Here is a 12,494-nt window from a genome sequence, read left to right as displayed (position 1 = left end):
GTCTTAAGACCGCTACTTCTTAACTTACGTTTCCGGTAGACATGTGCATGGCGAAACAATTCGGTTCGGAACGATTCGGATTTTTTCAAATTTCGGTTCGGATCCATTCGAATTCGGAAAAATTTGAATCAATTCGGTTCGGATTCGTTTCGGATTCAAATAAATTCATCTGGATTCGGTTCGGTTCGGAAATTTGGAATTTCGGTAAGTATAAGGTGGGATGTGCTGTGTATTAGACTAGTATTATGTACTGTATATTAGGTGTAACCCATCGCAGAGTGATATAACCTAATATACTGTACAATACTAGTGTAATCCATGGCCATCCGAATCTACCGAATAAATCCGAATAAATCAGAACTAATTCGGATTTATTCGGTAGATTCAGCACTATTTTAATTCGGAAATTCGAATCGACCCGAATCCCAAATTTTACGAATTGGGCCGAATTTCCGAATCAATCCGAAACAAATCGCACATTTCTAGTTTCCGGCGAACCTGAAGGTTTGCGCTGAAACAGCTGCATATAGCAGCATTCGGGCCATGATAAATTGGCCACATTGGGAGAGATAGAGTCTGAAAAACATAAACAAAATGATTAGACATAGAAAGAAATACATGAAAAGTTGAGTAAGATATTGTTTGAAATTTAGGAGTGATTATTCTTATTTAGTAAAATGCTTGTCTCAGCTATAATATTTGATTAGAGAGTTTGTATTAATAATTTATTAACAGTATATTCCCAGCCAGCAAAAGCAATCAATATGTTGTACTGAAGTTTTTAAGTTTTGTACAGATATTCAAAAGTATAAACTGCCACCTTTGCTTGCTGCAGATTTGTGAAGGTGTAAGAGTTGAACCTTGCACCCCAGAAAGCTGCCCTGGGACTCTGTGCCAAAAGAACAATGATACAGTCTGCAAGGTTGGATCTCTTTGCAGAGGGGCATTCCCTTTGTCTGTAAATGCCCTGAGAAACACAGAAAAAACTGCACAGGACCTACAGGATATTAACAGCCAGCTGGAGAAGAATGCACTACTGGTATTTCTCTCTCTCTCTCTCTCTCTCTCTCTCTCTCTCTCTCTCTCTCTCTCTCTCTCTCTCTTCTCTCTTCTCTCTCTCTTCTCTCTCTTCTCTCTCTTCTCTCTCTCTCTCGTCTCTCTCTTCTCTCTCGTCTCTCTCTTCTCTCTCTTTTCTCTCTTCTCTCTCTCATCCTTTCTCTTCTCTCTCTCTTCCTTTCTCTTCTCTCTCTCTTCCTTTCTCTCTCTTTCTCTCTCTCTCTCTCTTCCTTTCTCTTCTCTCTCTCTTCCTTTCTCTTCTTTCTCTCTCTTCCTTTCTCTTCTCTCTCTCTCTCTCTTCTCTCTCTCTTCCTTTCTATTCTCTCTCTTCCCTTCCTTTCTCTTCTCTCTCTCTCTCTCTCTCTCTCTCTCTCTCTTCCTTTCTCTTCTCTTCTCTCTCTCTCTCTCTCTCTCTCTTCCTTTCTCTTCTCTCTCTCTCTCTCTCTCTCTCTCTCTCTCTTCCTTTCTCTTCTCTCTCTCTCTCTCTCTCTTCTCTCTCTCTTCTCTCTCTCTTCTATCTCTCTCTTCTCTCTCTCTCTTTTTCAATATATATACATGTATATATCATCTATGTCTCTTTTTGTCAACCTATCAGTCTATCTTCTGTCTGTCTTTCACTCTCTGTCTAGTATTTTAATCTGTTCCATCAATAGGTGAATTTTAGCTTTCGGAGACTAAACACATTGTTTTTATCATAATTAAAATCGTAAGGACTAGAATACCTACATAGACATCAGACATGATACATGAAGAGGTTAAATACTAGACTCAAGAGCATTTAACCATCAAGGTACTTTATATAAGTACATATTTCAAATATAATAGGAATAATATAAATTTTTGTTCATGATACTAATCAGGTAAAAGGAAAATATTTTGCTCACATTAAATTATAATTAATTATTGTCACAATTATGAAACATTATTGTAGCAATATAAAGATACAAACCATCCAACATCCTATTATCACTGAAACCTAATGGAAAAAGTCTAGACTCAGTATATAACTCTGAAATCCAAATCACTTCCTGCATGACAAGAAGCTTTAACCTATCTTCACCTCAAGGTGGCACTAGTGCACATTCCATGACATGAAATTAGACATTCATATCTGGGTAATAAAGCTGTGAATTGATTTAATAGTTGGGAAAACAGTTTACTCCTGCAAAGCTATTGACTCACAGCTAATCTATGTTTTTTTTAATGATGTAGTTATTACAGTTTTGCTATTGAGGTGAGTCAAATGCTTATCACCCTATATTTTCTATTTAAAGGGACAGTCTACAATAGAATTTTTATTGTTTACAAAAGATAGACAATCTATTTATTACCCATTTCCCAGTTTTGCAAAACCAACACAGTTATATTAATATACTTTTTACCTCTGTGATTACCTTGTATCGAAGCATCTTCTGACAGCCCCCTGATCACATGACTTTTTTTATTTATTATCTATTGACTAGCATTTTAGCCAATTAGTGCTAAATCTTAACTCCTCGGGCGTGTACACAATGTTATCTATATGGCCTACATGAACAAGCAGTCTCCTGTTGTGAAAAGCAAATAAAAAAGCATGTGATAAGAGGCTGTCTATAGTGGCTTAGAAACAGGCAGAAATTTAGAGATTTAAATGTTATAAAGTATTTTCATATATCAATGTTGGTTGTGCAAAGCTTAGGAATGGGTAGTAAAGGCATTATCTATCTTTTTAAACAATAACAATTTTAGTGTAGACTGTCCCTTTAAAGGGACATAAAAAACCCAATATCTTTCATGATTCTGATAGCGCAATTTAAAAAATATCTCTTGCTATTATCAAATTAGCCTTGTTTTCTTGGCAACCTTTGTTGAAAAGCACGTTTCTGGCACACTATAGCAGCAATTTTGTAACAATGCTTTTAACAAAGTTATACATTGTGCAAACAGTGCTGACATTTAGTGCTCAAAGGCATCCTCGCAGAACTGCTGTCATATTGTTTTCCCGACACATGCACACTACCTACCTAGGTATCCACTTTGGATGGTGATGGTGGTTAACTTATTTCCAGCTTCTTGGAACTAAGTTCTCTGTATGTCTTACAGATACTGGCAGCAGAAAAAACTGCCAATCAGATCCAGATAAATGCCAAGCAGCTGAATGAGCAAGTGAGCAGGACCAGGGACCGCATGCAGGAGGATATGGGACGCTCCCGACAGCTCATCCAGCAAATACGAGAGTTTTTAACAGGTCAGAATCTGAATAAAGTGTTGTCATTGTCATCTCCGGTGGCATTTCTTGTTAAGCGGTACCTTTTTTTTTTTACTACCAGTAGACAAGCACCTATCAATTTTCAGGTCTTGGACCATGTTAAAATCACCCGCTAGCAGTAGGTGTCCTTGCTTAAAGGGACAGTACACTGTACCCATTAATGTATTTTTAATGACTTGTTATACTAGCTGCAAAGTATAAAATGTATGAGAAATTGAATTTTTAGGTTTATTTGTGTATATGAAGTAGCTGGTTTTGTGCTTTTAAACCACAACCCTTTTAAATGGGTTGAGCTTGCAGGTTCTGTCAGATCTCATTATGTTCTCACTTTGTGTACAGACTCTTGCTTCTTTATCTTATATTTGTTTGTAAACCAAAGCTCAATACTTAGAAAGAACCTTGAAAATTAACATTTTATTACTTAAACTATCCTGTACCCCACTGGGAGTATAATTTCTTCTGCTGGCTGTGTTTACTTAGGCTTATCAATAGACTAAACTTAAAGGGACACTGAACCCAATTTTTTTTATTTTGTGATTCAGATAGAGCATGACATTTTAAGCAACTTTCTGATTTACTCCTATTATCAATTTTTCTTCATTCTCTTGGTATCTTTATTTGAAATACAAGAATGTAAGTTTAGATGCCGGCCCATTTTTGGTGTACAACCTAGGTTGTCCTTGCTGATTAGTGGATAAATTCATCCACCAATAAAAAGTGCTGTCCAGAGTACTCAACCAAAAAAAAGCTTAGATGCCTTCTTTTTCAAATAAAGATAGCAAGAGAATGAAGAAAAATTGATAATAGGAGTAAATTAGAAAGTTGCTTAAAATTGCATGCTCTATCTGAATCACGGAAGAAAAAAAAAAAATGGGTTCAGTGCCCCTTTAAGTATAGATACTTTCAGTATAGGTTGGGATACCACAGACAAAATCAAATGCTGAAACAGGGCTAAAGGATCTACTTGTAAACAATTTAATACACTCCAGCAGGTAAAAAGGATCATTGGGAACAATTTAAAAAGGAGAACATTTTTGGGTAATCTGACCATTTAACACTATCCAACACACCTAAGAATTATTTAAAGGGCCATAAAACCCAGATGTTTAAACACTTGAAAGTGATGCAGCATAGCTGTAAAAAGCTGACTAGAAAATATCACCTGAACATCTCTATGTAAAAAAGAAAGATATTTTACCTCAAAAGTTTCTCAGTAGCCACATTCCATTGTAAAGGACTTCTAAGCAGCATATCAGTACGTCTGTCCCGGGACAACAGAAGGAGCGAGCTTTCGTGCACACTCATCTTATTTCCCTATTCAGTGTAAGGAAGTTTACTATGAAATCTCATGAGAGTTAAGTGAAATCTCATGAGATCACAGTAAAAGAGGTCATGACCTAAGCACTGTTGATGCTGATTGGCTGCTGTTCATTTCTTTATTTTTTTTACCTGCAGCTGGGCTGCAGCTGAGTATAACTTTTTACACAGAACTTACTCTGCTGAGCTGAGGAAATTGTGAGGTAAAATATCTTCCTTTTTTACATAGAGATGCTCAGGTGATATTTTCCTGTCAGCTTTTTACAGTTATACTGCATCAGTTTCAAGTGATTTAACATATGAGTATTATGTCCCTTTAAGGTGTTTAATTTGTTTAGAGTTGGGGCCATAATAAGAGGCAAGAGTGTAAGGGACTCCATCAAGCTTGCAAATTAAAATGAGATAACGTCCCTGGGAATTACCCTTCAACGAGACGCAAGATCCCTTTGTATCAGGATAGCTACTCCCCTTGACTTCATATGTATTGATCTGATTCAACCACTTGATAAGAGGGAAATTTCAAAGTAGGTGGAGTACTAGCGAGTCAGTGGGTTTCCTGTAAAAATAAATAAATGTGAAGACTTCCTCGAAGCATCAGCTCTCTCGACTCTAGCGTTCTCGAGCTCCGTGAGCGTGGCTGTGTTTGTAGGATGCGCTGTATGGCTTAGGTAAGGAAGTTGGTTTCGAGAGAACACTAGAGTCGAGAGAGCTGATGCTTCGAGGAAGTCTTCACAGGTAATCCCTGTTGAACCCACAAGTAGCGATGGCAGTGAGACGTCACTCCCGCTGACAAGTCCATTGTGAGTAAGTCATGCATCAGTATTTGACAGCTCTCCATAACGACTCTCAATGAACAGTTTTTTATGACCATACCTACCTGACAGCCACTAGCGTCCTGTATATACCGACCTGGTTCATCTCTACACTGCATATGGCTTGCTACCTATGATAAAAATAAGACTATCCTGTCAGTACTGACAACGACATACAAGGGATCCTCATTACATCACTCTGGGGACAGTTCTAATCTTTGTGCACTAACCAAGGCTTGCTTTGCAATTAACAACTTTGGCCTGGCTATGGACTGTTAAACATTAACTTTTCCGCTACTGACTAATACAGGCAGCTGCCTTTGCAGGATTTAATCTGTTTTTTACAGGTTCTTTTACTTTGGTCCATTGTCCTCTGTCATGAGGAAGGTATATATGTCACAATATTAATAATTTTGTTTGGTGCCATAACCGCTTATGTTTTTTTAGTTTATGATAATAAAGGGTATTGATGTTTTCTTGCATTCAGTTTCTGCGTCTGACTTTTGTGCCATAACTATCTATATTTTATGGTTACTTAAAGGACCAGTCAACACATTAGATTTGCATAATCAACAAATGCAAGATAACAATACAATGCAATAGCACTTAGTCTGAACTTAAAATGAGTAGTAGATTTTTTTATAACAAATTTTAAAGTTATGTATATTTCCACTCCCCTTGTACCATGTGATAGCTATCAGCCAATCACAAATGCATATACGTATAGTCTGTGAATTCTTGCACATGCTCAGTAGGATCTGGTGACTCAAAAATTGTAAATATAAAAGACTGTGCACATTTTTTTTAATGGAAGTAAATTGGAAAGTTGTTTAAAATTACATGCTGTATCTGAATCATGAAAATTTAATTTAACCTGAGTGTACCTTTAATGAGCGTGTGCTGGTTAAAGGTACAACTGTATTATTTTCTTTTTGTTCATATCATATTTGTTTATAAAAATGTGGAAAAACACAACTACACAAGCTAGCTACAACTAGTTAGATTTTGCTGCTGTTTTTGTGCAATAACAATGTGTAATTAAGGTATAGATAATGTTGGTAGATAATAATATTATCTAACATTTTTCTTTAATTCAGAGATATATATGTATATGAATATATACATATATATGTATGTGTCAATATGTGTATATACACATATTAACACACAAATATATATGTATATAAGCATAAACATATATATTTACAGGGTACACACAGTTCCCATAGACCAAAATATAAAAACACTTTTCAGTGACAGTTTTTTTCTAACACCACTCAGCCACCACTTTTAACCCCTAGAAACTGCTTTTTGCAGTATGTAGTTATGAAAATTTCATAAAAAATAAAAGACTCTTTATTTTGGGGCACTTTAAGAAAATTAACCAGAAATCTTATATCTGGTTAAATTTCTGATCGCTAATTGCTACTGCAAGCTCGGGATAGCAATAACCAGCCACTTGTAATGGATGGCTATTTATAGCGCACCCACAAACGCACAAATTTGCTCGTTTGCAGGAGCACAATAAATTAGCGCTTTACTTGTAATCTATGCCATAATGTGTTTCCCTTCCAGAATTTCCCTAGAGCACTCTTACACTTTTATGATATTGGTTCTATTTTTATAAAACAAACCTGGTGAAGCACATTGTAAGTTATTTTTTCCCCCTATATTACTAAAATATATTTCAGCAAAGCAAAATATTAAATACTAAAAAGAAAAATTGCAATACACGCTTAAATTGTTGTCTCTGTTTTTATAAGAATGATATTAATTGCTGGTCTCAGTTAAATAAATATATTTGTTTTACTTTAGCATATTTGTTTTCTTTGCTCTCGTAAAACGATAGAAGAAAAATCAGCATGTCATTTGTGAAATATTAGTAGTCTTGGAGAAAGGATATATTAGCAATCAGTGTCCCACTGCTAGCGGCGCCAGCTGTCTCAGTATTGTAGACCTGAGAATACCTCCTCATCCACGTGCAGCTTTTTCAGGTGCTACCTGTCCAGACTGCTAATTAGGCTAAGCCTGTTGACTTTGTGAAATATCAGCTTATCATATTAATAACAGATCAGCCTTGGATGGTTAACCTTGGCATGGCATACCACATCTTAACAGAAGGGTGCATATATATAACATATTTTAAACACAAACAAAAAAGTTGGAATATATTAACTAGTTAAAAGGACAGTCTAGTCAAAATTAAACTTTAATGATTCAGATAGGGCATGCAATTTTCAACAACTTTCCAATTTACTTTTATCATCAAATTTGCTTTGTTCCTTTGGTATTCTTTGTTGAAAGCTAAACCTAGGTTGTCTCATATGCTAATTTCTAAGCCCTTGAAGGCAGCCTCTTATCTCAGTGCATTTTGACAGTTTTTCACAGCTATAAAGTGCTAGTTCATCTGTGCCATATAAATAACATTATGTTCACTCCCGTGGAGTTATTTATAAGTCAGCACTGATTGGATAATATGCAAGTCTGTCAAAAGAACGGAAATAAGGGGGCAGTCTGCAGATGCTTAGATACAAGGTAATCACAGAGGTAAAAAGTATATTAATGTAACCATGTTGGTTATGCAAAACTGGGGAATGGGTAATAAAGAGATTATCTATCTTTTTAAACAATTACAATTCTGGAGTAGACTGTCCCTTTTAGAAACATGAGGATGTGTATGTACCTCAAAGAACCCTGGGTTTCTTTGAATTGACATGTATAAATGTCCAGATGGTTTAAATTTCTGTGTAGGGGGACACAGCTGTTTTTTTACAGCCTGGCTCACATTTCATGTAAAGTTAGCCAATCAGCTTCTTGCCTCATTGTATACCACCTATACATTTCACTGGCCCAATCAGAAAGTCATTGGCATGCACAGCACATTTACTGCAAGAAAACCTGGTAGCTCCTGTATTGACCCTATTAAATTATATAATCATATTTCACTTTTATTACAGTATGTAACGTTTTACATATCTCTTGTCTTTTTGTATGTACATAGATTTCCAAACATTACAGTGCTCTTTCGATGTCCAAAATAATAAAATAAAATATTAAACCAATCAAACCAGCCCAACCCAAAACATTTTTATTAAAGAGATATCCCTACTTTTTCATTGTAAAATAACTGAAATTTCCATATGCCATGTTGGGGACTTTGAAAACTTTTAGTCAAGTCTGTTAGATATCAAGCAGTCATAGACAGGACTATAAAAGTATTCAGATACCAGTGACTTTAATGAAAAGGTTGAACATTGTAGATACTCTGAGGAGGAGATCAGAGGTGTGCAAGGGATATTGCAGGTATTAATGTCAGATCATACAAGTCTAGTCTCATACAGGCTTAAAGTAAAGAGGTTGTCTTAAACTTTGTGCGTCAGACAATATCTTAGATACAATAATATCCTATAGATTATTAACATCAAGGTTGATGCACAAAGCAGAAAGGCAGACTAGATTACTACCCATGGCTGTATTAAATGTCTGTTACATATGGAAATAGCAACTTTGCAATAAATCCCTTTGCCTAGAAGCTTTAATGCTATGAGCATTTCAATTTTAATTTAAAGTGTTTGTGTTGTAAAAGTGCATTTTTATTGACTGCAAAGATGGAATAAAATGTAAGCTTTCAGAAATACAATTTCTTTGCTAGAACTAATGGGCCAGATTATGAGTTGCGCTCTATTTAGAGCTTCCGCTAGAACGTTAATTGCGCTAGAAGTAAACTTTTTGCGCACGTCGGGTTGCACTCGTATTATGAGTAGAAAGTAAAAAATTATGGCTCCTGCACTAACCCGATGTGCATAGAAATGCTGAACTTAGAATATCGCATGCTCGATAACATATTCCCCCATAGAAGTCAATGGAGAAAAAAACACCCAACTCACGCACAAACCCGATCATATATTCTAATGTGCGCTAACCTGAATATTTCATATTTCAATGTTCTTCACACACAAGAAAATTTTCTATTTATTCATTAATACATATTTATGAATATATTTAATGGTATTTTGGTAACATATATATATATATATATATATATATATATATATATATATATATATATATATATATATATATATATAAATATATATATAAATATGTATATGAATATCTATTTAAAAATACATAGAAAATATCTTCTATGTGCAGAACATTGGAATGTGAAATAATTACATTAAATACACAGTATAACACTTTATAAAATATGAATATTGCATAGATATGAATTTACATAGTTTCATCTACTTAACTGCAAATGGCTCCAATGCACACACACACACACACATATATATATATATATATATATATATATATATATGTGTCTGTATATATATGTATACATATGTATTTATGTGTTTATATTTGTACATATATGCACATATAAATACATATGTATACATATATGGACACTACCAATATTGGTTATTGGCTATGTCATAACATATATCTGGTGCTCATGAAAAGTTAAAAAGAATAAAATATTTATTATTATTTTAAATAATTTTATGGCAGTGTATTCAATATTTTAGGATAATTCCCAAAGTACTCCAAAATATGAAGTAGAATTGGAAAAGCCAGTACCAGAAATTATTTTTGCTTCTATGTCATTAGCTTATATATAAATAGATTTATTGCAGCTGATAAATTCTACCAACAGTTTTGTAGAGGTATTTTGCAAAGAAAGTGTGTGGTAAGTTTTCAACTAAACTGGAATATGATGTACCCCATAATTAGTCATCTTTAACTGAATCGGTTTATGGCTAAACTACAAAATATTTAAAGGGACACTGAACCCAAATTTTTTCTTTTGTGATTTAGATAGAGCATGACATTTTAAGCAACTTTCTAATTTATTCCTATTATCAAATTGTCTTCATTCTCTTGGCATGTTTATTTGAAATGCAAGAATGTAAGTTTAGATGCCGGCCCATTTTTGGTGAACAACCTGGGTTGTCCTTGCTGATTGGTGGATAAATTCATCCACCAATAAAAAAGTGCTATCCAGAGTCCTGAACAAAAAAAAAAAAGCTTAGATGCCTTCTTTTTCAAATATAGATAGCAAAAGAACGAAGAAAAATGTATAATAGGAGTAAATTAGAAAGTTGCTTAAACTTGCATGCTCTATCTGAATCACAAAAGAAAAAATTTGGGTTCAGTGTCCCTTTAAACGTTCTCCAAATGTATGGATTTTTTTAAGATTTTGGTTTGATATTTTGATTTGCTGTGTTGCACATATAACTACCCTACTAGGTATCTTCCAGCTCATCAGTTTTGAGGGGTATATATAACTATACAATGTTTTTATTTTAAAATATCTAGAATTTTCCATACATATCCATACTTCTAAAGAGATTAGCACTAGAACACAACAAGACTAAGCACAAACATTCGCTTAAAGGGACATGAAACTCAATTATTTTCTTTCATGATTCATCAGTGAGTACAAGTTTAAACAATATTCCATATTACTTTAATTATTGAATTTACTTCATTTTTTAGATAGGCTTTGTTGAAGAAATAACAATCCACATGGGTGAGTCAACCACCAATCAGCAGCTACTGAGCCTATTTATATATGTTTTTCAACAAACAATATCAAGAGAATGAAGCACATTATATACTAGAAGTAAATTGGAAAGTTGTTTAAAATTGCATGTTCTTTCTAAATCATGAAAGAAAAAAATTGGGTTTCATGTCCCTTTAAGTTTAGGCAGTGTTTTGATATTTCTGTGGGGTATGCACATTTGTCTGTCTGTTTTTGTAGGTCTGACTGTCTGTCAAACCTACAGACGTACTGTAACAATATAGGGACTTCAAGCTTCAGCAATAAAAAAAATACCATACTACTATCCCTTTAAAATTGTAAAAGAACATCTCTGGATTGCTTTGTTAAAATAATCTACAGTAATTCCTATGCACTATAAGAATATATGAGAAGTTTCATACACTTTTCAAATGTAATATAATCTTGCATTTTTGCAACCTTAGTTAGAATCTATACTGAACTATGTACTGTTTATGAGAGGGTTCATTTTTAAATGTGTTTTATTTATAATTGTATTTATTTTTTTTAGAGCCGACAACTGACCCTGCAACTATTCAGGAGATCAGTGAATATATTCTATCCCTTGCGCTGCCAGCAGATGCCTCCTCTATTCGAAGAAAGATGAATGAGATTCGCAGAATTGCAGGCAATCTTCCTAATGTGGATACTTTGATATCCCAAACTAAAGATGATATTGCCAGAGCCAGGAAAATCCAAAATGATGCTGAGACGGCCAGGTGTGTGACTAAATATTATATATATATTATTATTTTTTTCAAATGTCTTTATTGTTAAATTAATACTCAATATAAAATGCAACCATTCAGTAGTGCACAATGGAAGGTGAATAGGGGACTCGCAGATCCCTGACATTGTTAAGAATACAAACAAGAAATCATCATTAAATGTTGATTAAAGGGGCACTTAAAGGGACACTCAAGTCAAAATAAAATTTTATGATTCAGAAAAAGCTTGCAGTTTTAAGACACTCTCCAATTTACTTCCATTATAAAATGATGCAGTCTTTTTATATCAACACTTCCAGAGACACCAGCTCCTACTGAGTATGTGCAATGTTTTACACATATATGTCTGTGATTGGCTGATTGCTATCACCTGGTACAGGTGGCAAGGAAATAAAAAAAAACATTTTGAAATTTGATAGGAAAACAAAAATCTACCTCTCATTTGAAAGTCAGAATGTTACTGCATTGTCTTTTTATTATGAATTTGGTTATTATGCAGTTCTACTAATGGTTCTTTAAATGATTTGATGGATGTTAACTGAAAATTCTCCCCATATTTGTGAACCTGAGTGCAAGGTTCATCTGTTTAGCTCAGCATTAGACCTTCACAGAGCAACTCAATGTGATATGATATTTCCATGTTTCTAAAACTAGCTTGAAAATTAAAGAAACACCTTTTAAACCCTTACTCCAATCAGACATGGAGCCATGTCATGCGGTACAAAGCCCAGCGTACCACATTACGTAGATCTACGTCCAACATG

At 34.4% G+C, this 12,494-nt stretch overlaps 1 protein-coding gene across 1 annotated transcript in view; it reads left to right on the top strand.

Annotated features, from left to right (window-relative positions):
* Nucleotides 1–12,494, top strand: part of LAMB3 (laminin subunit beta 3) — a 123,142-nt gene that overhangs the window by 93,562 nt on the left and 17,086 nt on the right. Inside the window, exons 17-19 of the mRNA XM_053706691.1 lie at nt 836–1,039; nt 3,139–3,283; nt 11,514–11,721. Coding sequence (XP_053562666.1) covers nt 836–1,039; nt 3,139–3,283; nt 11,514–11,721 — 557 coding nt within the window. The remainder of the gene's footprint in view (nt 1–835; nt 1,040–3,138; nt 3,284–11,513; nt 11,722–12,494) is intronic.

Source organism: Bombina bombina, chromosome 3, assembly GCF_027579735.1.
Source record: "Bombina bombina isolate aBomBom1 chromosome 3, aBomBom1.pri, whole genome shotgun sequence".
Taxonomy (NCBI): Eukaryota; Metazoa; Chordata; class Amphibia; order Anura; family Bombinatoridae; genus Bombina; species Bombina bombina.
This window is presented reverse-complemented; position numbering and strand designations above follow the sequence as displayed.